The 27,001-nt window shown below is 41.4% G+C and overlaps 1 protein-coding gene across 1 annotated transcript in view; it reads right to left on the bottom strand.

The window, feature by feature from the left end:
- The window catches only part of ANKIB1 (ankyrin repeat and IBR domain containing 1), a 99,676-nt gene extending 73,070 nt beyond the window's left edge, over nucleotides 1–26,606 (bottom strand). The window contains exons 1-6 of the mRNA XM_042472055.1: nucleotides 26,545–26,606; nucleotides 25,321–25,621; nucleotides 17,076–17,258; nucleotides 12,251–12,368; nucleotides 8,002–8,210; nucleotides 685–773 (exon numbers count right to left, since the gene is read on the bottom strand). Coding sequence (XP_042327989.1) covers nucleotides 685–773; nucleotides 8,002–8,210; nucleotides 12,251–12,368; nucleotides 17,076–17,258; nucleotides 25,321–25,621; nucleotides 26,545–26,606 — 962 coding nt within the window. The remainder of the gene's footprint in view (nucleotides 1–684; nucleotides 774–8,001; nucleotides 8,211–12,250; nucleotides 12,369–17,075; nucleotides 17,259–25,320; nucleotides 25,622–26,544) is intronic.
- Nucleotides 26,607–27,001: the final 395 nt, after the last annotated feature.

Raw genomic sequence — 27,001 nt, 5'->3', positions numbered from 1 at the left:
CAATGATATGTAACTATTCATATCACCCATAGCAGCTATTTTTGGTGATGCCTCTGATGACTTTCAAAAGGTGCTCCTAGGTCCAAATGAGCTGAGGCTTTCAAATTAGTTTGAAGATTGAATAGATAGCATGAAAGGATGATCTGTAGTTGTTTATGACTTAAAATTAGCATTATTTCTAGATTTTCACCTAATCCTCTCACCTGAGACACTTTATATGATGCTGTATTCTACTGATTATCCTCTTTTAAAACCAGAACTGTTCCACACTCGACTACCACTCTCAGAAAGTCTCAGAAAGTGATGCTTTGAGGCAAAGTCCTATAGCAAATACAGTCCCTTTTATAGTTCTATATTTTCCGAAGCTACTACAGTTGCTTTCCTGAAAGTCCCTATTAATATTAGCATTATGCCAGCGCAGAAAAAAGAATGTTTGCTCAAAATCTTTACGCTTTGGTTTTAGGAATTTTCTTATTTGTATGGAAACAAGCATTTAAAATGGAAAAAAATCAGCATCTGGACCAGAGTCCAAGAGATTATAGTTTCCCCATTAACCAATATTTTTAAAAGGCCAGTACTTTACTGTCTGTAATAATTTTCTTTCATGTAGAAATAGTAAATAAAACTTATTCTCAAGTGAAAATCATAAATAATTTTTGTAAAAATGCCAAAATGCATACTTACGCTTCCCAACACGCTCTGCAAAACTCATGTCCACAAGACATATCCACTGGGTCTTCAAATACCGAAATACTACACATACAGATCTCACACTGCAGATAAGGAAAAGAAATAGGCAAGAAAAATTATTTTTGCATGCCATAAAATGAACTCTTGTGATCTAGGCAACAGTTTAGTTAGGCCATAAAACATCAATTGGATGTTTCATTTCTTATTTATTTCTTTTACATCGCGGAATTCCTCCATGGAAATCAGGGCATAATAACATGGTTCCATCTCAACCTAACTAAACAACACTGTAAGGTGAAATAAAGTGAAAGGTACAAACTGGCCAAGGTCCACTCAGCAAGCTTCGTGGTCAAAAAGGAGATATTAATTGAGGTCTTCCTAGACTGACCCTGATAGCTTACTACATCATGTGAATAATTTATCCTCGTTATTTCTGAATAACATCATCATCAACAATAATAATAGTAATAATAACCCCACCTTTTCTTCAGTCTGAGATTCAAAGTGGCTTACAATAGTGAAAAAAAGATCCAGCTAAAAAAATGTCATTGGCTAAAAGTGAAAATGTAACTCAACTGTCAATACAATTCAAAGCAGTTAAGAATAAACCATTAAAAATGGGAACAACAAATATAACAAAACAGCACATTAAAGGTCATTTCCCCCTAAACAATCTGTCTTCAAATGCCTGCCAAAACAGAAAGATCCTAGCTTGCCATAGGGGAGTTCCAGAGCCTGGGAATGGCCACCAAGAATGTCATTTCCATTGTTTCCACTAGTCCAACCGGTGACAGTGGTGGAACAGAGAGAAAGGCTTCCCCATAAGGTATCAAAACATAAGCAGAGTCATAAAGTGAAATATGGTCTTATAGATAAACAGGATCTGAGCCATATAGGGCTTTGTGTCATGACCAGCACTTTGAATTGTGCTCTGAAACAGACTGGCAGCCAAGGAGTTGGTTGAAACAAGGGAGTTGTGTGCTGCCTGAAGCCAGCTCTGGTTAACAATTTGGCTCCAGCTTTTTGGATCAGCTGAACTTTAATATTCTCAAGTCTGAATTTTGTTTCTGTTTTTACATTAAGTTACAGTAATTTATGTTGTTTTATTATGTGAGAGAGGATGGGACGATTTGGTTGCCCAGCCAGCAGAACAGCTGCAACAGTGGAGCATTCCTAGAGATATGAAGGGCTGGGGGGAAAGCCCAGAAAAACCACACCTTTTTCTCCTTTTCCCCCTAAAGCCCATTCCCCTTTGGAAAAAATAAGAAGGAAGGAATTGTGGAATAGTTAACTTCTGCAATGATGAATAGTATGTTTAAGATAAAGTGTTAACGTATTTATTATCCCCCCAATTTCTAAAAACCAAGTTAGAGTAAGACTTTTATGTTAGACTATGTACAATATCTGATCATCACAATACCTAGTCTTGGTTTCTTCTTCCCAGTTGGGAATGAGTGTGTTTTGTCTGCTTGACACTACAGGGAATGAGTGGAGACAAAATAATTTTCTCCATTTTACCAATGTTGATAGTTTCCTCTGTTTTTTATTGGCTTTTCTTTTGCCTGTTCCACAAATAGGCAAAACGTAGAGATTCCTTATAGACTGAATGTTTCTTACTGTTCAGAAACATGTAGTTGCATTTGTAACAAAAAAATAAAATTTAAAAACTAAGTTCAGCTTGAAATTGTATTCTGAATAAATATGATCATGTTATGAAAAATCAAGTTATATATAATGTTTTTTTAAGTTCCTCCAATAAAGTGCTTTTCAATTTGGGTTCCAATATTGAACTTTCCAATTTCTTCCAAATTTTCTTTTTACTGAGAAAAAAAAAGTTGGAAAACATAAACAAAAGAGCTACAGTATATAAAATGTGAAAAAATGAATGGCAATGGGAAGAAAAAACATATGAAGATGAACCCCAAATTTTGGAAAGTGAAGTGAAAGCCACACTCAAAGCTAAAGAAAAGAACAAATCACTAAGAACAGATCTACTACAACCCGCAGAGACAGAATCAAGCTTAGTTTTATATAAAATCTGTCAACAAATATGGAAAAAAAGCAGTTCCACAGAGTGGAAGCAATCAATATACATCCCCCCCCCCCCCAAAAAGGAGACACAACACTGTAGTAATTACAGAACCATCACACCAATTTTCCATGCAAGCAAAGCCATGCCTAAAATTCTACAGGAAAGACTCCTACCATATGTGGAGTGAAAAATCCCTGAGGTGCAAGCTTAATTCAGGAAAGGAAGGTGCACATTGCAAACATACATTGGATAATGAAGCATACCAGGGAATTCCAAAAGAAAATCTACATGTGCTTTATTGACTACATAGATTACAAAAAGCTACAGAATGCTCTTAAATACATGAGAGTGCAACTACATTTGACAGTCCTGAGGTGTAACTTGTACTCAGGACAAGAGGCGTCCATCAGAACAGAATATGGAGAAACAGAATAATTCTCCGTCTGAAAAGGGGTCAAGCAAGGTTTCTTCTTCCTTGGCTTCGTCCTTTTTCACTTGCTGCACCATACTCCTGGAAGTGCCTCCCTGAACATCTGTGCACTACCTCTTCTCTTGCTAGTTTTAAATCTGACTTAAAGACTTTCTTAAAGACTTTCTTGTTCTCTAAAGCATTTGGAACTGTATTTTAATATTGCTTTATAATTTTAAATTTGATTATATATATTAGTTGTTTTTACAGTTTGTATTTTAACTGCATAACTTGCTTAATTTTGTACAGATTATATTTTATGACTTTTAGATTGTAAGCCATTGGCAGGTTATATGCTGTTTCGATGATGCCTGTAAAGGTGGAAGGCAGCAGAAAGGAAAGTTGGAAGGCAGCAGAAAGAGAAGAAGCCTGCATGCTAGATGGATTGACTCAATCAGGGAGGACACAGGCTTGAGCCTTCAGGTTCTGAACAGAGAGGGTGAGGACAGAGGGTCTTGGAGTTGTTTCATGCACAGGGTCTCCATGAGTCCAGATTCACTTGAGGCAGCTAACAGCGAACAACAATCCTCCAATGGTGCCAGCAAAACTTCTCTTCAAAACATACAATATTCCAGTTTCAAAGGAAGGACTGGTTGAGCATTCTGATTTCACAGCAGTTACTACTTGTTTTGTAAAACTCTGCATTTTAAACGCAACAACATCTTTAATAGTCCATGTTGTCTGGTCTTCATGTGTACATGAGGACTGACATTCACACCAAAGATTTTTCTCCAGAATTTCCAGATAGGACAAGGAAAGTAAGCCCAGGCAATATTTTTGTCAGTGTTGCCCTATCACACTTCATTTTAATGACAGAAATAAAAATAAATTAGTGTTAGTGAAGGAAATTACTCTCTACTTTGCCATCTCTCTTCATACCCTTGTGCTACTGCTCCTCATTGTTTTGGGCAGCTCCAGCTCCCACCCCACAGTCTTGCAGGTCTCACACACTCCTTTGTCCACCTCATCAGAGTTTGTCTCCACTACCCTCACAAATGAAGTTGGTTTCATGCTTTGGGATAGTTGAAAATTGCTAGGCTCTGGTGTCTTTTAGATGTGTAAAATTTAAACAACCATTACCTTCAGCCATCATCTTGGTGTGTATGGATTATCTTATTTTTGTTTAACATTTCTTTTACTGATTATTCCCTGACGCAATATTTCTTATGTGGCAAGGTAAGAATGTTTAATAAATAAATAAGGCTGGATTTAAGGGATTAAAACATGTCTGGAGTGGAGGCAAGGTTGAAAAACAGAAGACAGAGTAAGGAAAAATCAATTTCCAGGCACCAGTTATAACTCATTGTATTATGTTTGTTTGCTTGCCTATGCCTGCATACACTTTCCCCATAACACTAAATAGTTCAATCTACTCTCGTAAAACTGAGGCTGAGGCCTGCTGTAAATGATGAAACTGAAGGAGTTTGACTTTTTTAGGACAGAAGCCATGGCAAGATTAGTGGTAGGTGATCTTCTACAATTTGAGAGTAATTCTGCTTGTAATGATTGGTGTGCTGATGAGTAATACAAAGCTGGGAGGATAACAGCAACAACATCTTATTAGTAACCAGCAAAATAAACTAAGACATCCTACACTTGCACTCACCTAGCAAAAATATGCTAGACCTGCTCAACAACAGATATAATTTCAGAACAATGAGTAAATTGAGCAGAGACTTGTAAATTTCAATTGCAATCCTCCTATGATGCAAACTGCAGAACTGAATTCAGCTCTATATCTTCCTCAGATGAAAGATAGCTCCTAACCACCCTTCATGAAATTTATAATTGTTATGTTTCATCCACAGAGTTTATCCAAGAAATCAAGGCAAATTTAAAAGCTTACTGCTTCCACTTCAGTAGGCTTGGTGCAGCCTCTTATATTAGCAGTAACAATGCAGAAAATGTCTGCTGTAAAATAAAACTCAGAATGAAATACTGTTGTGATGCATCTTTTACATAATTAATATGAAGTCAAGGAAACAAAGATTTTACCTTGACAACAAAGCAAATTTTACAATATAGTTACAATTTCCCCCCAAGGAATTACTTTGATCATTGAGCCCAAATCTTACCATGCTAAAGTTGCACATTATTACACAGACTGTTTTCCAAAATAACTTTTCTGATTATAATGAACTTTCCTATACTCAGTTTGTGCTGATCTTAGTGGTGCAAACAAGCCCACATAGGTTCTTTATAATGTACTGTATTGGAACACTAGTAAGTTGATCTTTAAAGTACGGACAACGAGAATGTTGTTTCCACCTCAAAAGCAGGGGGGATAGGAAGGCAGAAAGCAGGGAAAGGAGAATTTAACTACAGTCAGGAAGCAAGATATTGTACAGTACTGTACTGTATTTAAATATTAAAATATTTAAGTACAGTTGGAAGCAAGTAAGTCCAAAGAAAATTCTAGATTTTAACTTCTAACATTTTATATGATGATATATAAATTCCATTATAAAATACATCATACCGTATTTTCCGGCGTATAAGATGACTGGGCATATAAGACGACCCCTAACTTTTCCAGTTAAAATATAGAGTTTGGGATATACTCGCCGTATAAGACTACCCCTCTTCCAAAGCACACCAAATAAAAATTTAAAAAACATCAAATTTGATTTCAATATGGTAATTTTAATTCAAATGCTTATGACATGCAGATACTTAGCAGGAAAACTTGTTGTATACAAAGGCTGCTTGGATTGGTCAGCTCTCCCTGCCTGCCCAGCCCTCCTTGTCTCCAAGACTATAAGAGCGGTATTGCAAACACGGCTCTTTTTTCTATACCCTGGGCATCCCAGACGCCTGCACCTTGCTCTGCCCTTCAGTTACACATGTGGCAACTGCAGATTTTCCAGTCCAGCTCGGAAGTTTCAGCACCTGCCCTATAAGATGACACCCAGCATATAAGATCACCCCTGACTCTTGAGAAGATTTTCCTGGGTTAAAAAGTAGTCTTATACGCCAGAAAATACAGTAATTTATAACTTACATCTCTCACACAAAGTGTCACCTCTCAACCATCTCACTCTTAGTTCCACCCAAAGAAAGAACAAAATCCAGTGTGCAGAAATCCAGTGTTACAGAAATTTGAAAAATATCATTGGATGTCTGTGTTTTTGGACAACATAAAGACAGTCATCCAATGATACTTTTCAACAAAATAAGGACACCAAACTAATTTTGATCAAGAGAACAGAGTGGTGAAGGAGAAGCTGGAATGTAATGCCAAAGGTGGGAAATGATAAGTGACAACAACCTTATTTTGGACAAAGTAGAATAGAACTTCTCACAACACAATGAGTGTAATGTTGTTTCACCATGTAGGCAGATCACATTCCCAATTCACTGAAAAATATAAATCAGCAGGTAAAAGCTGGGTTCAGGAAAGGTCCAAACATACTTTGGATAATGGGACACATCAAAAAATTTCAAAAGAAAACCAGCTGTGATTTATAGCTTGTAGCAAATTCTTTGCTTGTGTAGACTGTGAAAAACTATGGATCATTCTTAAACAAATGGGTGTTCCACAGTATTTGATTGTCTTGATGCATAACTTATATTCAGAACAAGAGGCTACTGTTAGGACAGAGTATGGAGAAACAGAATGATTTGCAATTGACAAGGGGGTCAGGCAAAGCCGTATTTTATCATCCTGTTTAAATTGTATACTGAATGTATCATACATAAAGTGGGATTAGACTTGGAGGAAGGAGTCAGGAAAATTGGAAGAAGGAACGTCGACAATTTAAGATATGCAGATGACACCATACTCCTAGCAGATCATAGCAAAGACTTGGTATGATTATTGAAGAAAATAAAGGAAGGAACTATGAAGTTAGCTTTACAGTTGAACATTAAGAAAACAAAAATAATGACCAAAGATGACATACCTAACTTTAAAGTTGGTGATGAAATCATTGAAACAGTTAAAGATTTTCCATACACAGGCTCAATAATTAATCAGAATGGAGACTGTGGTCAAGAAAACAGAAGACAACTACAACTTCGTAGGGCAGTTATGAAAAAACTCGACAAGATCCTGAATGAAGTACAACAATATATCACTGAATGCTAAAGTTAGGATTGTTCACGCTATAATATTCCCCATTACTATGTATGGCTGTGAAAGCTGAACAGTGAAGGAAGCCGATAGGAAGAAAACTCATTCATTTAAAATGTGGGCTGGAGGAGAATTCTATGGATACCATGGCCAGTTAAAAACACCAACAAATGGTTCCTAGAGCAAATAAATCCTGAAGTTTCCCTAGAATCCAAGATGACTTTGTACTTTGGCCATACCAAGAGTAGACAAGACTCATTAGAAAAGACGATAATGTTCAGCAAAGTATAAGGCAATAGAAAAAGAGGAAGACACATTCCAGATGGATAGACTTAACCAAGGAAGTCAAGGCCCTGAGTTGACAAGACCCAAGAAGGGTGGTTTATGACAGAGTACTTTTTTCTTATTCATAGGGTCACCATAGGTCCAAATTGACTTGATGGCAGTTAACAATAACAAGGCAAAGGGTTATTCTGTCCCATTTAATGAATAGTAAAATACTAAATTTTAAGAATGAGTAGGTTTACATATCAAGCAAACCAGATCCTGATTCTTTGGTTGTTTTAAAGAATATACCAACTATATGGTAAAAACTATACTGCAAAATGAGTAATGTTTTTTCCAACCCAGAAATGCAAGTGCAATTTCTTTAGAATTTCCAGTTAATTTCTCCTTAACATTAGTTCTTCAGAAGGAAAAAATACACTGGCAACGTTTTATCTTTAGAATTAAACATACCACAGTTGTTTCAATATCTCCTGGTGTGAGACTAATTTCATCTGGGGAGGTGATAGAAGAGCGAGTAGTCCGAGGGGTTCTTGGTGAAGGAAGTGTGTCCCAAGCATTATATCCACTTGGAGGAGGAGTTGGCATTTGAACCCCTGAACGTTGGCAGCAATTCTCTGGATTAGTCATCCAAGCTTCAAGTAACTTCTCTCTGTCCCAGTCTTAAATAAAATAAAGGAAGTGTTAAGAAATGCCATAGATATGGGATATAGATTTGTGAACACACCATATATTATCATATTAGAGAGTGAGTCAAGCATGCTTGCAAAAGATTTGCATGTGCAAGATTGATAAATATTATGATATATTGAACATATATATAAGGTGTTGGTTATTACCTATAAAGCCCTAAATGGCTTGGGCCCAGGATTCCTGAAGGACCGCCTCTCCCCATACATTCCGCCTCACACCCTCAGAACATCTGGGCAGCAACTCCTGAAGGTGCCTGGGGCTAGGTTGGCTGTTACTGCCAGAAGATCCTTTTCCACAGCTGCCCCAGCCCTTTGGAATACGCTGCCCATGGAGCTCCGCTCGTCTACCACCCTGGCCCAATTTAGGAAGGGTCTCAAAACCTTCCTATTTAATCAGGCATTCCCCGACTAAATATCCTGTGGGCCTCCCTCCTCTCTCGTGGCCGTGAGGTTGGGCTAGGGGTTTTTTATTGTTTTTAAGGATTGTTGTTTATATGTGTTTTTAATCTGTATGCTGTTTGCACTTCGGTGCATTTTGTAAGCCGCCCTGATCGTTTGGAAGGGCGGGGTATAAATAAAATTTTTATTTATTTATTATTATTTATATGTAGAATTTCTTCTAAGGTACCTTTTTAGTGACTATCTTCTGAGTGAAATGTCGTACTGAAGCTAGTAATTAGTTTTTCATGAAAAGAAAGAAAATGCTGAAAAGCAAATGGTTCAAGAGGATTTCCACATGCCACTAGCTGACTTCCTAAATCTACTAATTTAGCTAATCTATGTTATCATGAATATCCTGATGATATAATTCTTGCAATCTAAATCTCCCTTGCCAATGTACAAATAGAACATCCATCCCATTTCACAACCCTCCCTATGGCTAAAAATGTTGGCAAATTCTACTCTCCAAAGGGCATTAATATTGGCCATTAGTAATGGCCACTAGTAATGGGATTGGCCATTACTAGGTGATGGCCTACATTTCTGCTCCTGAGAGCCTCTGAAGACTGCATACACAGCAAAAAACAAAAATAAATATTTGGAAATGGGCTGAAGTCTACTTTTGTTTTTGGTTTTTAAATGTTAAATAGTGTAGAGGGCCTACTGTTTTTGACATTAAAAAGTGGAGGAGAGCCAACTCATTCCCTTTATCTGGCCAAAAAATAGTGGCCTAAGGAGTATGGAGAAGGCAAAGACTATAAAAAGCAGTCTTAGGGGACAATATGTGGTTCCAGAACTGACCTTTACCCATCTCTAATATTAAAATGTTAATTCCTAGCTTTGATAATGATTCTAAAGTTGCATGAAGAGCACCTGAGAAACCTCATGGACACAAAAGCAACTCTAAAAGGTCTAGTATGGCCAACTGGCCTAATAACGCCTTGCAGAAGTATTCACTCCTCTTTGATTTTTCCTAATGTAAACAAGATACTAAACACTGTGGACATAAAAGTTAAATAAAAACAGTTACTTGTAGGCTACATAAATACTGAGTGAACTCTGGTGCAATCCACTACTTCAGAAGCTGAATGGATTCCACCTGTGTACAGTTCCAGTGCTACATGATCTCACATTAAATACAGTCAGCCCTCGGTATCCATGGACTTGCCAACCATGGATTCAAGAATCCCCATATGGCAAGCCAGCATTGTCTCCAATAGGCCACACATGCATTTGGCTGCTCCCCATTGTCAGCGTGTGCACACGGTAGCACTGCCATTAAGGACAGTGAGTCCTGTTGTCCTAAACAGTGGTGCTGCCATGTACACCCGCCACCACTGGGGACAACAGGGGCTGTCCCTAATGGTGGCACAGCCACATACATGCGCTGCTATTTGAAGTCCCGTTGTCCCTAGTGGCGGCACAGCTACATGCACGCGCTGCTATTGGGGAAAATGTGACGTGAGCATCCACAAATTTTGGTATCTGCAGGGAGGTCTGGAACAGATCCCCTGCAGATATTGAGGGCCCACTGTACACTTGTTTCTGGAAGGTCTTGATTTATTGTAGAGCACAGCTAACCAAAGAGGATAATGAAGAACAAGGAGCTATACAAACAAGTCCAGTATAAAATTCCACATAAGCACCAATCAGGGTTGGGTCATATATTTTAAAAAGTCCCCTGGAGCATTGTAAAATTCATCATTACAAAACTGAAAGACTATAGGTCAACTGCAATCCTGCCTAAAAAGAGTCATCCATCAAAACTAAGTGATCAGGTAAGGAGGGCATTAGTCAGAGACAAAACCAAGAGGCTAGCAAAGGCGGGGTACAGACGGGCAGGGGAAGACGTCTTGGAGGTGTATTCTACTGAATACGGAGCCTCCAGACCGCCCGCCCCGGGGGCGTGGCTCAGGTGGATGGGGCTTCCACATGGGGGGCAGTGAAGACGCCTCACCTGGGGCCGTTTCTGACCCGCAGTTTCCATACTGCTGCCTCGTAGGACACTGCAAAGAGAGAGGCAGCTTCTGCACGGGCGGCCAAAAACGGGGCTTTTTTTTTCTTTTGCTGGCTGGCGGATGCGCAGCTGCGCAGCTGCGGCGGTCAGCACCGGCGGCAGAAAGCATATTTGCACATTTAAAGCGCCCAGGCCCCTTTAAACTTCCCCACCCCTACCCAAGAACAAAGGTGGTCTCCTGCCAGCTGGTGTTGGCATCCTTGTCCGCTTGCACGTTGCTAGTGTCACCAGCATCATGGATGCATCCTCTCCTTTGGTCCCCATGCTCTTGCTGAATCTGCAATGCACAGCCACAGCTGTCGCCGCTGCCACCGCTGTCCTCCTGCCATCCCCCATCACCTCCTTTGTACATATGTAAATATTTAAAGTTTTAGCGTTTTTTTTATTGTTAGGTGAAAATGGCACAGGAATGTGTGTAGGGGTTCACTTTAAATTCCAAACTTTCCACAATTCCAGCAGCGCATGCGTACATGTTGCTCTAGGGTTAGGGTTAGGGTTACGAGCATTAAAATAGAGTGCAGCTGTGCTGCAGCTTCCACATCTGCATGGCATCTGACGCTCTAATTAGAGCCTCAGTGCAAACTGCGCATGTTCCAGGACCCCGACTCATTATGCGACGCAGCTGACTCGGAGCTTTTAAATGGGCAACTTAAATTAGCAGCTTAACAATTCTGGCATACCGGTGCAGCAGCTTATAGACGGAGCTGCGCAGTTGCGCAGTATACAGAAAAGAAGCGGGGAAAAGCAGCACCTTTTTAATGCCGCTTCTTCCCGCTTGGGGCGTGCGGGCGGCGTGTTCATGGCGGCATTCAGGTAAGGGCCGTCTGAAGGCTATACCTTCATGACGTCATGGACACACCCCTTTTTGCCCGTCTGTATCCTGCCAAAGACTCTTGAGGGAGCTTGATCTACAGCTTAGATAAGAAAAACCATCTATGGGCCAACTATCACTCAGAAGCTCCATAAAGCTTGGCTTTACAAAGGAGTGGTGAGAACAAAGCCATTGCTGAAACAAACCCATATCAAAGGTTATTACATAACCAAATACGGAAAAATCAAAATACGGCAAATACTTCTGCCAGATATTGTAAATTTAGCTGCTCTGAGAAAAGAGTTCAGAGTTAATGGAGGATCCATATACCAAGTCATATCCCCCTAGATACTGACTCCAAGGTTCATTTCCCATACCACAGAACAGTGATATATAAAACCATACAGTTGGATCATCCAGATTGCATAAACAAAAGACTAAATCTTACCATCACAAGGAAAATAATTTCTCAGTGCACATCATCTTATGTCTTTTATGCTATTAGAAAAACAAATATACACTCATCAAGGAAGAGCCCAGAGAAAGGATTCTATTATTCACAATACATTGACTGGCTAAGGTAACTTTATATATATGCAAGATAAAATATTATATTTCACCTGTTCCCATTTATAATATTATTTTCTTTTTATTAGGAAAGCACAGAAAGAAGAATATTAATATATTTTGTCAAGAGATCTATTATTCAATTTGTTGAGAACAACATAGCTCTCCCTTTACCATGTGCTCGAAGCAAAGCTTCTGCAGTAAACAAAGGGGCTTGAAGCATGTCAGCAGATTCAACAATCAGCATATCTTTGAGCCTTCGCAGGTCCTGTGGTCGAAGTCCTTCATATGGCTGTAAAGTGGAAGAGAAGCATAAGGTAGCAACAAATCAGTATAAATCTTTCTGAGGTGGCAGTATTAACATCCTTGGAGATTACCCAATCTCTGCATTTAGAAAAACCAGGTAATTGTATATCCCATTCCACCCTGAATATGAGTTAAAAGTATTCCACAAAATTACCTGCTGTTTTTTTTCCCCCAGAACATATTTTAACAAAAAAGCAGCACTCTTTCAAAATTATATATAAAAAAAATCTTATGGGAGTCTCACAGAAAATATGTGGAACAGACAAAAAATGTATAATCCTATTTTTTTAGGCTTTGCATAAGAAAAAATAACTCTTTGAAGCCATGAAGCTTTTAATTATATTTTAATCAGACATGTACCCTATTAGACACCAAATTTTTCATCATTTGGCCTACTAAAAATATTATGCAGTACAAAACAATGAACAACTTGGGTGTAATTGCAAGGGCAAAATACAGTGGTACCTCGGGATACGAAATACCCAGGTTACGAAATTTCCGGGATACGAAAAAATCCCATTGGAAATAATTGTTCCGGGTTACGAATGTTTTTTCGGGTTCCGAAAAATTTTTTTGGTGCTTTTCGGCGCTATTTCGCACGAAACGCGGCTTTTCCCCATTAGCGCCTATGGCATTTCGGTTTACGAAGGCTTTTCGGGTTACGAAAGCGGCCGCGGAACGAATTAATTTCATAACCCGAGGGAGCAGTGTATCACTCTGTCCCCACTTCCATTTTTTTAAAAACCCAATGGTGACAGCTACAGACTTCAAGGGGAAGAACTGACTTGCATCTCCCTTTGGACAGTCCAATGAAGCCATTAAATGTTTCAGAGCACTGACACATCTTATTATGGTATTTGCCACTCCCCAGAGGTGTCATTGTTCATTCTCATAGAATCATAGAATCATAGAGTTGGAAGAGACCACAAGGGCCATCCAGTCCAACCCCCTGCCATGCAGGAAATCACAATCAAAGCATCCCCGACAGATGGCCATCCAGCCTCTGTTTGAAGACCTCTAAGGAAGGAGACTCCACTACACTTCGAGGGAGTTTGTTCCACTGTCGAACAGCCCTTACTGTCAGGAAGTTCCTCCTAATATTAAGGTGGAATCTCTTTTCCTGCAGCTTGCATCCATTGCTCTGGGTCCTAGTCTCTGGAGAAGCAGAAAACAAGCTTGCTCCCTCCTCAATATGACATCCCTTCAAATATTTAAACAGGGCTCAGTTTAGTTACATTCCTCACATTAGATAGAGAAAAAGTTTCCAGCAACAATATGTTGTTATAAGCTATCGCCAAGATACTGCAAAGTATTTTAGGGTAATTTTGCCTTGAATGAGCAACTAAGATCTGCAGGCTTTACAAAAGAGCTGCTCTAGGTAGAGATGCTGCAAATTCTTATGAGATGGATCTATATACTGTACACTACAATTGGTCTGTTGAGATGGATCAACACAGCTGCCTGTATTTTGAGCCTTTGATGAGGTTGCTGTCATATGAATTGTCATAATGAGCAGTTGCAAAATTTTACTACTACACCATTGCTGGTATGCAGTTCTTAAGTAAACACTGTCAGAACCATGAGTTCAGCCAGAAATGGAAAAGTTGTTAATAAATATATTGATGTGTTTGTAGGTAGTTGGGTAGTGATAGAGATAGTGATACAGATGTTGTGTAGTTATGCTTGGTAGGATGGAGCGGAAGGGAGGGTTGGTGACTCGAGGAGGTTGGAATGTATTGGGAGGGGAAACTTCTGCAGAGTGAGAATCCTTATCTTCAAGGTTATGTGAACAGGCTGGTGTCTGAAGGAATGGTTCCTATAGTAACCAGGGAAGCTGTGCCTTTTGGAATTGGAGGTAGGAGAAAGGAGGGGCTTTGGAGGTTATAATCTGTGTGCTGGGCTTTGCAATTTTAGATTTGGCAAAAACACGGTTGGAGTGTTTTCTGCTTGTGATCTTAATAAAGTTTTTAGAACTCTTCATGAACTTTTTGCCTGGATTGCATGTCTGAACTTCCACAATATCACAGTTTGCCAAATCTCACAAATCTCTGAGAATGATGGAATCCCATGCTAGCTCAGAGAATGTCACCCAGGAATGTCAACCTGAGGAGGAGAGCACCGGAGTTTTGGAGGGCTTGGGGGCCAGAGCTAAGACGTGGGAAGTACCGGAGGCTACCCCAGCTGGCCCGAAGACTACTGATTTGTGGTTCCAGACCTTGGCTAAACCCAAGAACAGGCGTTGGGCGAGATGGATAATGGCCTGTGACAAAGTGGTGGGAAGACCGCTGGAGAGTGTTGATGCCGAAGAGGCCATAGATGTCAAATTGGCTAGGATAAAAGGAGAGATCCATGAAATCTACCAGATTATGTCCTGGTTGACCTCTGAGTTGAGAGACGAAGGAGATGAGGGGGAAGGAGCGATCGGAGGGGTGCCTGTGCTGGCACCCATCACTCCAGCTAGGCCCCCTCCAACCCCAGCAGCACCACAGGCCCCTGCCCAAGAGCCGGGGGCTCCAGGGGGAGAATTGCAAGCTTTGAGAGAGTTGCTGGCAAGCAAGTTAGAGGCCAGGTTTGATGGGAACCCAGACCAGCTCCCCTTCTTCCTAGCCCAAGTCACTGGCCACATGAGAACTCATGAAGCGTTCTTCCCAGATGAGGCAGAAAAGGTGAGGTGCGTTGCTAGCCAGCTGGAGGGAGAGGCGGCACACTGGTTGGTGAAGCTTTATGATAGAGCAGCACCCGAACTACAGATCCTGCCTGCCTTTATGACGGCCCTGAGAGCCAGATTTGAAGACCCGTTTCGAGCAGATCGGGCCTGGGCCAAACTGATGGCTCTCCAGCAGGGAAGCCTGTCGGTGGCAGACTATGCAATGGAATGCAGAAGCTTGGTGGCCCAGCTAGAGGAGTGCCCAGAACCGATGCAAGTACAACAGTTCTGTGATGGGTTGAAGCCAGAGTTGTTGGAGTGGGTGCTGAACAGGGCCAATCCCACCACTCTGAGGGAGTGGGTCCACTGGGCCAGGGAAGCTGAGATGACAAAGGAAAAGATCCAGTTGGCCAAGCAACAGATGCCTTATCATCAGGGCAGGTCCAGTCCCAAGAGTTTAGTGATGGGACCTTTGGCAAAGCCCAAGTCCACAGGGGAATCTGAGAAGCAATGTTGCATGCGCCTTGGACTCTGTCTAGGGTGTGGGGAAAAAGGACATAGGATCGCGGCTTGCCCAGACCACGTCAGCCCTTCAGGAGGATCAGGGGAAGCAGCCAAAGCCCCCACTCACTTACTGGGGGAGACTCACTGTGGAGGCAAAGACAGTGTTGGGAGAAATGCCGGGCAAGCTGCCCACAAAGAAGCAGAAAAAACCTCTTTGGTCTGGGGAGACTGCAAGGTAGACACCGGCGAAGAAAGAAGCAGCCCAGAGCTGGTGAGTGGGGGATTGCCAGTTTCTATGTTTAGAATAACACTGGTTCACAAACTGAGAGGGGCCATGGAGGAGACTTTGGCTGCCATTGATTCAGGCTGCACTCGCTGCCTGATCAGCAATAAGTTGACTCGAACTTTAAAAATAAAAACCCAGAAGCTGAACAAGGCCATAGCTTTTCATCAAATAGATGGTACCATCATGGGAGGAAAACCCGCCCATAAACAGACTGAGATTCTTTGGCTGGGGATAGCTGATCACTGGGAACAAATTCAATTTATAATTAGCCCCATTCATGACTGTGACATAGTGTTGGGGATAGACTGGTTGGCTTTTCACAACCCAAGCATTATTAACCGGAGACACATACAAATTGCTTTTGATGACCCTAAGTGTCAAGATCATTCAAACAGACCCAAGGTAGCCCCTCGTGCTGGGGAGGGTGGCAGAGGTGTTGGTGGGGGGACAGGCCAGAGACCGCATGGGCCAAATGAAAGCAGAAGCCAGGGTGCCCTTGCCACCATGTAGTTAAATGGAAACGTTTTCCACTTGATTCATCAGAATGGGTTAAAACAAACCATATTAGGGCTGACAATTAATGATTTTCACACTGAATATCCACACAAACCAAAGGGTTAGATCCTTCAGTGGTGGGGAGGGTCATGGGGGGGGGGGACTGTCAGAACCATGAGTTCAGCCAGAAATGGAAAAATTGTTAAATATATCGGTGTATTTGTGTAATTGGGTAGTCTTAGAGATAGATAAATAGTGATATAGATGTTGTGTAGTTGTGCTTGGTGGGAAGGTTGGTGAGCCAAGGAGACTGGAATGTATTGGGAGGGGGACTTCTGCAGAATGGGAATCCTTATCTTCAAGGTTATGTGAAGGGGTTGGTTTCTGAAGAAATGATTGCTATAGTAACCAGGGAAGTTGTGCCTTTTGGAATTGGAGGTGGGAGAAAGGAGGGGCTTTGGGGGTTATTATCTGTTTGCTGGGCTTTGCAATTTTAAATCTGGCAAAAATGTGGTTGGAGTGTTTTCTGCTTGTGATCTTAATAAAGTTTCTAGAACTCTTCATGAACTTTGTGCCTGGATTGCATGTATGAACTTCCACAGTATCACAAACACGCTCATTCCTGGAAACAGATACAGTCTAATACCTTCAGACTGTATAAATTTTCTTCAATATTCTGGTGAATGAGGCTTTTTCTGACAAAGTACACATTAAGTATGCACATTTCTAGCCAAAGTTATAAATTATTAATTTTATTTTACCTCTCTTTTGTCTAAAGCGGCATATTCTGCTTCAATGCTTTCCGCTTCAGGATCTCGTGAGAACACCATCTGGGACTCTAGATTCAGTGCCAACTCTTTGTGGTGCTGCTTCTCTGCACAGTCACACGGGGTATCTTTATTTTCATTTTCAGCAAACAGGTCTCCACCATGTTTTACCAGAAGCTAAGAATTAAAAAGAACATAATTTTTAACAATCCCTTGATACTTTCGATCTTGTAAATTGCTGAAGAATTTCAAAAGCTACTTTTAATGCACATCCCTGGAAATCATTCAGAGATTAGAGTTTTGCTGGCAACATTCTTTGGTCCCATTACAGCAGTGTATGTACTTTCTTAGTGGCATCCCCTACCTTCTTGCACAATGATCTCCCACCCATGTACATCCTCACCTTTATGGAACCAGAATTCAAGACTATGGCCTACCAGGAGCCAGGGAAGTGCAGGATTACTGGTTACCATTAGCTACAAGCCTAGTCAAGAAAAATGAATTTCCTTCACTGGGACAAGGACAGCTCTTTCTTCTCTCCAGCTGCAAAACCATAGCTGGATGGTACTCAGGAAATTCATGCTCACCCAACTGTGTGAACGTGTTCTGGTGCCATAAAGCTGTGGTGTACTCCATCACTGTAAAGTTGTGTTACTCTGGGGTAGAAATACACTAACATAGATTTTGCATTCCACTGGCACTGAATAGAATCCCAGAAGTCCTCAGTTTTCAAAAATTTTATGGAGCCTAAGAGAATGCTGAACAATAAGAAGTGCTTATGTGAATCTAAGGGAAGTTGTATCAATAAGATTCTCGACACAGGTTCCTCAAAGCAAAGGAGAATATTCAGTAATTGCTTCAAAGATATAAAAAAGGTTAATAAGAAACAGTAAAAATTTAATACTAGATAGATGTTTCCTCATCTTTTTACTAATTGATAGAGGAATTAATATTTAAGCAATTATGGCTGAAGGGGACTTATGTGAAACCTGGGCCATTCCATCACCACCTGATAAAGACACTATCATGCCTGGAATTATGCAAAGGTCCTGAAGAAAACAAAGGGAGTGAACTTGACAGGAGCATCATCCTTCTCCTGTGACAGAAGCATGTGGGACTTACCACATTTAAATAGACTCCTAAGCTTTCAAGACCTTGAATGCAATGTGGATGGCTCTCTAATTGACCCACCCCTAAAACCAACCCACAGGCACGGTGCCTGAACTGGAGCAGGATGTTGTCCCAATAAAGGTAAAGAAAATTCCTGGTAGCCAAAGGCAAGCAGGACTTTGGCGAACATGCACAATGCCAATATGAGGTGAAGCACTGGAAGTACCTGAATACATATGTAAAGTGCAGCTATCTCCTACGTGGGACATTTCCACCATGTTTGGCATCCAAGGGGTCAAAAATAATTTCTGAATTTTTTATTTATTTATTTGGTCTTCAAATGTCTTCTGAGTGCATGGGGCACATATCCACCACATTTTTCACACACCGCCCCCAGTAATGCACACACACAGAGTCCAATTTGGGCCTAGGAGAGCCCTTTTTTTGAAACAAAAAGTGAACAAGAATTGACTCCTGCTCACTTCTGGTTGTTAAAAAAGGCCTCTCAAGGGCCTAAAATGGCCCAGAAAGGCCACAAAACATGGTGAAAATGTTCCCATGCTCCCAAAGGGCATTTGGGGGCTTAATTATTTTTTTTTTGGGGGGGGGGGAAGCAGGTGTGCTCGGGGAATACAGCACTCCAAGGTATCCTGTGGAGCTAATGTGCCCCCCCAGCCATCCAGTTGCCCACCCCACCCGATAGGTTGTGTAGGTAGGTAGATGGGCCTATGGCACATACCAGTTCTCACCACTCATGCTTCTCTTAACTTAGCCTGGCAATGGAGAAAGCATCAAATGGAAGCCAATGAAGTTGCTAAAATTTCCAGCTTCCACTCCATGTGCAGCACCAAATTCTGAAGAAAAACTCATTTGACCAGGATTTCACAGTTTTAGCATTCTCTCTCACACTAGAGAGAGGATAACGTGATGAAACTGGCCTGCTGCAGAGCCATCAGCATTGCACACTGTGAGAAACTCTAGGCCTATGTCAACCATTTCTTTCATTCAAGGAGTGCTAAATGCGCTGGCCCAAAACTGACTGCATTTGCTCCAGACTAGGTACAAAAGGCCATATGGGCTATATAGAACCATCTAATCTCAACCAAATTTTTTGTAGGCAGTAGACCCTATGACAGAAACCAAATCACTAATTCCTTGAAGGGGCCACCCCCTCTTTATGTATTGTGGTGGTAGGGATGAAGCCGAGGAAAAAGACTAGGGGAGAAAAATGTAGTTTTCCACAGAACATTGAAAAGGCTCTTATCAGCACTCCCTGATGTATTACTACCCAGGAAGGGCACATCTGGAGAAAAGCAGATCCTTCCAATAAAAAGTCTATTCAGTCACTGCCTCCTATGACACCAGAGAGGCTATTCTGAAGGACACTATTTATGGTCCTGCTACTCCTCAGAGAAATATAAGCTATGTAGCTTACATAGATGTTAGAGGTGTGTGTGTGTATGAGAGAGAGAGCGAGAGAGAGAGAGAGAGAGAGAGAGAGAGTAAAATTGCCCTGTGGAGAGCTATTATATTAAAATTAACATGTTGTCAATTGCAATTGTATCTTCCTGCTGGTCCTGTTCATTATGCCCCAGTTCCTCACATTCCACTTTGTAAGCACACAGTTCACAAGACTGAGAAGCATCATGATCTCTTCCCCTGTTGGTACAGATAGCTCCCTATAAATAAATGAGAGGTGCTTACCGTGAACAATCATTCTGGGATGACTGCATGAGCAATCTACACACATGGTTTATTCCTCATGTCAGCATCTCTAGGCAGGAGTCCAAAGTTCGTATTCATTTGAAACTGTTGATTCCACTCTCCCTCAATCCAGTTTAATTGCAAAGCCTTGCCAATGAAAAAGCTACTCTAAGAGATTTCTTCACCCCATCACTTTTTAAATTTTTTTTACTGCTAGTAACATCCTGGGTGGAGGTGGATTGCTCATGCAATCATCCAAGAATAATCATTCACTATAAGTACCAATCTCCCATTCTCTGGATAACTTCCTGAGCAATTCACTATCATGGGACATGCCCAAGCCAATTTCTATGGGTGGGAAAGATTTACCTATTTCTTGCCACTGCTTGCTTGAAGGCTGCCTGAGCAGACTTGTATTTACCAATTTTATAGAGCCAAATAGAGGTAGAAGGTTCCTTCCACCTAATGCCTTACATACTTATTCCAATGAAGACAAGCCATGATATGCTCTTGACGTTGCCACTGACCCAGTAGAATGTGTTCACACATTCTCAGGTCTTGGAATTTGTAAGGAGTTATAACAAAGGAAGATGCACACTCTCATCCATCTGGACAACATATTCCTTGGCATTTTGTTTCCTGAATGTGCACCTAATACTTTTTAATATACCATATATACTTGACTATAAATCGACCTCATGTATAAACTGAGGGCAGATTTTGGGACCAAAATTATGGGGTTTGCTATGACCTGTCTATAAGCCAAGGGAAAAAACTTAGGGGCATGTAATAAAAGATCTAAAGGATGAAGCAAAGGAAAACAATGCTAAAGAACTTAAACAATTCCAGCAGACATAACTGTTTGTGCTCACACTAAAGGCTGGATGGATAAGGGAATACAAGAGGATCAGTGCTTCCAGGGCAGATTGTGCTCTTGCCTTTCACCAGGAAAAAGTTCCCTTTTTAATACGAGTTAAAGTACAGGACTTACAATGTCTGGTGAATAAGTCAATCCAGGTTTTTGGAGTCAAATTTTTGACTAAAAGCTTCTGGACTTATACATGAGTATATACAGTACATCTTAACTGCTCTCTTAACATCCAAACTGGGCCATTCCCTCTCCTTCCAACATATGAAGGATCTGGGCAGAAAACTGGCAAATGTAAAGCCCTTTCATATCCTCTCATTACAACATTCTTTGCCAAAAAAGTTGGAACCAGCACATTAAAGTTAGCCTGTCTTTTTCAGACCTACATAAATTAGGGTTGACTGACAGGCTCTAAAATTCTCCTGGCAAATGTACTTTCCAACAGAAAAACTAATTTCAACAATAGAAGTCTCAGTGAAATCTCTCTAAAGGCTAGTCTACACATTTAAAATACTTCTCATTCCAGTAAAAAGAAGAAGAAGAAGAAGAAGAAGAAGAAGAAGAAGTGATCTGGCCACATGAAATTGGCAGGAATTCAAGCTTTTTGCACTCAGGGAGAGATTCCTTAAACTTAATGGGGAAAGGCTTTGAGGATGCTTTTTTTTTTTTACTGGAATAGCCAGTGAAATCTGCACATGTGGCTGTCCATCTGCTTCACATACATTCAAATAGCTGCATATTTTTGACAGAGGAAAGGTGAATAGATGTGAACAGGTATTGCACAGGAAAGTTAAGACAACTGCCAAAGCAACTATGTGAAAATGTACACCAAGTTTCACAGTACACTTACATGTAGTCTAGCCCTAAGTGGTTCAAAGGAACATTTTGCCAAGGCATTCAGAACCAGATTTAAATCCCAAGATGGACATCTGTTGTACGAGAAGTCTTAAGTGTTGCACCTTTAATTTCTTCACATGAGGATAACTAGATAGAATTGGTCCCTCGGGTGTCAAAATTGTTGAAAGAACTGATATCTGCCTTTTTAAAGTATTAGGTCTCAAGCTCTGTAGTGTGGTCACCTCCTTGACCAACATAGGGAAGTGAGCTCCTCCCCAATTGCAAAGATATCATTTTTTATTATTATTATTATTATTATTATTATTATTATTATTATTATTAACCTTTATTTATGAAGCGCTGTAAATTTACACAGCGCTGTACATACAATCTTTTAGTTAGACGATTCCTTGCCCTCGGGCTTACAATCATTTGGCCATCATGTTGTCTGTTTTCACCTACACTTTCTAATTTTTTATTTTACTCATGAATCCAAATAAAGCTAAACAGACTGCTGTTCACTCCAGGAGATATATACTTTGCCTCTCCTCCCTTGGTGACCATTTTTTCCTGGTTGTAAAGCCCACTGCAATGAGCACCCTCAATCTGATAGATGGGTATCCATTGTTACTATTACTTCTCCTTTGAGGACAAAAAAGAAATCCCCTGTCCAGGTTGTGGCTCTGTATCCACTCTTGCTAAACTGTTTTCACTGATTTTAGCACCTTTACCAAACAATGATGCTGCTTTAAAATCACCAATTGATGATGTATGAGTATTAACTGAACCTTTTTTCTGTGGAACCTAGTCCCAAGGTACTAGTTATATTGTAGAGATTAATAAACCCTGGATTCTGGTCATATGCATTATATCTACAGAGGTCATAACCAGTAGCCTGCTTACTTTTTGTCTTATCTTGGCCTTCCTTTCCTCTGAGAAAAACAACTCACTTTTGTATCTATTCAGACATCCAAATGTGTACTGTTTGATCCAAAACATGCTACAGAAATAATCCAGTTTGAAACAGCTTTAACTGCCCTGGCTCAGTGCTAGGGAATCCTGGGAGCTGTAGTTTATTGTGGCACCAGAGCTCTGACAGAAAAGGCTAAATGTCTCACAAAACTCTATTTCCCAGAATTCCCTAGCATTGAGTCAGGGCAGATAAACTGTCTCATGCTGGATTATTTCTGCAGTGTGTTTTGGAATTTAGGAACTGGCTCTTCATCTGTTTGCCTCCTCCTTTTTTTCTGAGGAGGAAAAAACTGTGCATCTACTTTTTCCAGTTCTAATTCTGCAGCTTTCTCCTTCTTTAAAGCATCCCCACTTACTGACACCATTCTTAGGGCTCGAACAGACAGGCCAAAATAAAGCTGCTTCAGGTCACTTTGGAGGTATGCTATTTAAATGACACACACATCTTAAGAGGCTGTGCTCCAGTCCTTAAGACTGGAACGTGGCTTTGGCACGGCTTCTGGCCTCTTAGGATGCATGCATCATTTAAATAGCATGACTCCAAAGTGACTCGAAGCAGCTTTATTTTGGCCTGTCTGTTCAGGCCCTTAGGCCCCATACAGACAGGCCAAAATAAAGCTGCTTCGGATCACTTTGAGGTATGCTGTTTAACTGATGCATACGTCCCAAGAGGCCGGAAGCTGCACCAAAGCCACGCATCAGTCCTTGGGACTAGAGCATGGCTTTGGCGTGACTTCCGGACTCTTAGGACGCATCCATAAAAACAGCATACCTCAAAGGTGACCCGAAGCAGCTTTTGGCCTGTCTGTATGGAGCCGAAGTTACCTAAGACCGGTTACACACACCGGCAGTTTAGTGCGTGTTCGCCACGCACTAGGGTTACGAAAGGGCGGTGCTTCCGCACCGCCCTAACCCTAGTGCGTGGGAACACGCACTAAACGGCGGCGGCCCTTCCATACGGCCGCCGCCGTGAGTACGTCATGGCCGCGCCGCCTCTAGACGGGGCAGCGCGTCCCATGACGTATAGCTCTGCACCAGGGCGCTTAGGTGCGCCCTGGACACGGAGCAGGAAGGAGCTCCATTTCGGAGCTCCTTCCAGGTTTAGTCCGCTGGGCGCAGCCTTCAGATGGCTGCGCCCAGCGGACTAAACGAGAAAGGGGCCAAGCGGCCCCTTTCTCTGCTCCCCGCGCTGCGGGGTGTCCTTGGGGCTTGAAGCCCCAGGGATACCCCTTTTCTGGCTGCGGGGAAGCGGCGTTTTTGCTGCTTCCCCGCAGCCCGAAAAGTGGCGGATCGGGGCCTAGCGGCTGCCGGTAACCACGGAAGCCCCGATACTCCGGGGAAAGGGGCGGGGCCAGACCGCCCCAAATGGGCGGTCTATATCCCGCCTAAATTATTGCTAGTTGTTAACATAAAGGGAACTTTAAGAAGGGAGAGAACAAAAACCTCGACCAGCTAGCAAGGGAAGAAACAAAAAACTTAGCTTGAGGGAGAGTGGAGTCAATGATTTCAACTGTATTAGTAATTTGGACTCCTGCCACAAGATGCTGGAACAAGGGGTAAATTTTGAACATGGATTGCTCAGGTAGTCATCCAGAGAATGCTTGTATTATTTACACACTATTCCAAAAATAGCTTTAAAAACAATTTTAAAGGTTAGACATTCTTTGATGAAAATTATTTAAAATATTAAATTGACATGAAGAAATAAAGTAGCATTTCAAAAATTATTTCACAAATTCAATTATAAGCCTGTTTCCATGTTGGCATTCCCAGAAAAACACTGAGGATCAGACAAGATAGAGCCCCTCCACATCAACTGAATCAACACTACAACTTATGGTGTGCCATCACCAGAACGGCAAACATAAGTTCAACAGGTTTTGTTGATAGTTGCTGCTTCCTCTGCATTATGAGGGATTGGCACCATGCAACTCTTTTTCTCTCAACATAAGGATCTTTCAATTCTATCAGAGACTGTTCTGATATGTCTGGCTTTAAATGAGTGCAGGAAGATAAGCGAAGGTTTGCACTGCGAAGGTAGCTCCTTGTGTCTGAGCAGCTATGTACTGTAACTCTATAAATCTGGATATACCAGCCTGCACTCTTCTATTTACATATTAAAGCAAACATGATACAAAACAGACCACTCAGCTGTGCCACATGGAAGGAATGTAAAACTGAAGACTTCCAATTGGTATGGAAGGCCAAACATTTTTTGATGGTTGCTACGTTAAGAACAGTAGATTAGATAGACGGTACAATACAATAAATTACGAACACAGTATAAATTTGCCCTCACTGGCAACTGTACTTATGTTGAAAATTAAAGGTAACGTTGTCTAAAGCAAGTAATAAGGTTGCAGTGTGTTGTCAATTTTCTAAAGCACAGTTGGGTCCCTCAAAAGGATACAACAACTTTGCTGAATCTAAGCAAGCCTGGGTCTTGTCAAGGTCTGGATGAGAGACATTCTGGGAATCTGGTGCACACTGCCTTGAGTTACATTATGGTACTAAGGCAGGATATAAATGTAACTGTGTAGGCCATAACAGTGGCTGCTTGTTTCCTATTCTTCGCTATTTATATTTGGGTGGGTAACGTATCACCCTTCAGATGCTGTCGGACAACAGTTCCATTGGCCGTAGCCAGCGCAGCCAATGGTGAAGGACAATGCAAACTGCAGGCAAACAACATACATACAGCCATGTGTTTCCCATCCCTGTTTTAGCTATATTCATATTAACTCTTACCTCTACACAGGTCTTCATTCCTGAGGCAGCAGCATAGTGCAAAGGTGTATTTTTTTTGTTATCAACAGCATCAATGGCTGCTCTTTCATATTCGCCTTGGTCAAGCTTTGCTCCTTTCCATTTCAGTATCATCTGCAGACAATCTGCTCTTCTGAAATCATCTTCAAAAGGTCGTGTCAGGCGAGGCTGAAGAGCTCCCTCAGATATCATAATTTGAGGTCCCATACAAAGCAAGTGCATAGATGTCTCATTGTGTATATTTCGCTTATTTGGATTGCCATCTCTCACAAAGAGAAAAGTCCTATGTGGAGAACATAAAGTAGTAACAGAGTAAAGCAAGATGCAGGTTTTTCTAACTATATATATGATAATCAAGAAGAATGCCCAGGTTCTGTCTCACTGAAATATCATACTTTGCCTCAAAATCTGAGTGCTTAGGATTCTTGTCTGAGTTCCAGTGACCAGTTTCAAGTCAAAATTTCAAAAGAGAAAATTCCATAAGCAAAAAAGGAGGCTTGCCAAAACTCACTAGAAATATTTTTGAGGGCTAGAATAAAGTCAGAAAAACAAGAGAAGGGTTAGCATATTAACACTAATATACCTGAGTCTATAAAGGGGGGGGGGGGGGAGATAAGGAAAGAGGGCTCTCTGAGGTAAAGTTGGTAAGATTCCTGAGGTTAATAAAGAAAAACTGGCCCCTTTTGAGGTCCTAGGTAGAGATTTGGGTGGTACCAGGTACTCTTCAACAAGTAGGAAATAAGGTGAGCTCATTTTCTTTTATTTTGAATATTCAGTTTTCATTATGCTTGTCTGTCTATCTCATGGGCTAGAGCTTATTTGAAGGCCTACTCTGTGGCAATGCGAGCAGCACGGCATCTGCATGAAGTCATCCATCAGAGCTGTTCCAAGTGGTCAGGGGTCTCTTATACACTCACCCTCAAGTAGAAAATGTAGACTACTCGGCAGCCCACTGTGGAGAATTTGCATAGCACTTTGCAGATAAAGTCACTCAGATCCCCTCTGAATTGGATGCTGCAGTTGATACAATGCCAGTGGATATAACCTTGGCACCTGTCTATCCAGTGTTAATGAATACTTTTCAACTTGCACAGCCTAATGATGTGGACAGGATCCTTGAAGAGGTGAAAGCCACTACATGTGTCCTTGGCTTATTAAACAGGCCACAGGAGAACTGGCTGAATGGGTAAAAGGAGTAGTCAGTACCTCCCTACAAGGGAGAATTTCAACTTGCCTAAAGGAGGAAGTTGTGAGGTCTTCAAAGCCATCCCTGAATCCCACTATAATGGATAATTATTGGACAGTATCCAAACTATCGTTTTAGGCAAGGTATTGGACCTTTGGTGGCTTCCCAACTCCAGGGGTTTCTGGAAAAAATAGATTATCTAGATCCATTTCAATCTGGTTTCAGGCCTGGCTATGGAACAGAGACAGTCTTGGTCACCTTGGTGGATGACCTACACAGGGAACTGGACTGGGGGAGTGTGTCCCTGTTAGTTCTGCTAGACCGTTCAGTGGCTTTTGATACCATCGACCATGGTATCCTGAGGGCTGCCTCTCTGGGATGGGACTTAGAGGTACTATTTTACCGTTGGCCTGTGGGGTCCCTCAGAGATCTATGTTGTCTCCTATGCTATTTAATATATACATGAAGCCGCTGGGA

This window comes from Sceloporus undulatus, chromosome 6 (assembly GCF_019175285.1).
Source record: "Sceloporus undulatus isolate JIND9_A2432 ecotype Alabama chromosome 6, SceUnd_v1.1, whole genome shotgun sequence".
Lineage (NCBI taxonomy): Eukaryota > Metazoa > Chordata > Lepidosauria > Squamata > Phrynosomatidae > Sceloporus > Sceloporus undulatus.
The sequence above is the reverse complement of the archived record's forward strand: the minus strand, read 5'-3'. Positions and strand labels throughout refer to the sequence as shown.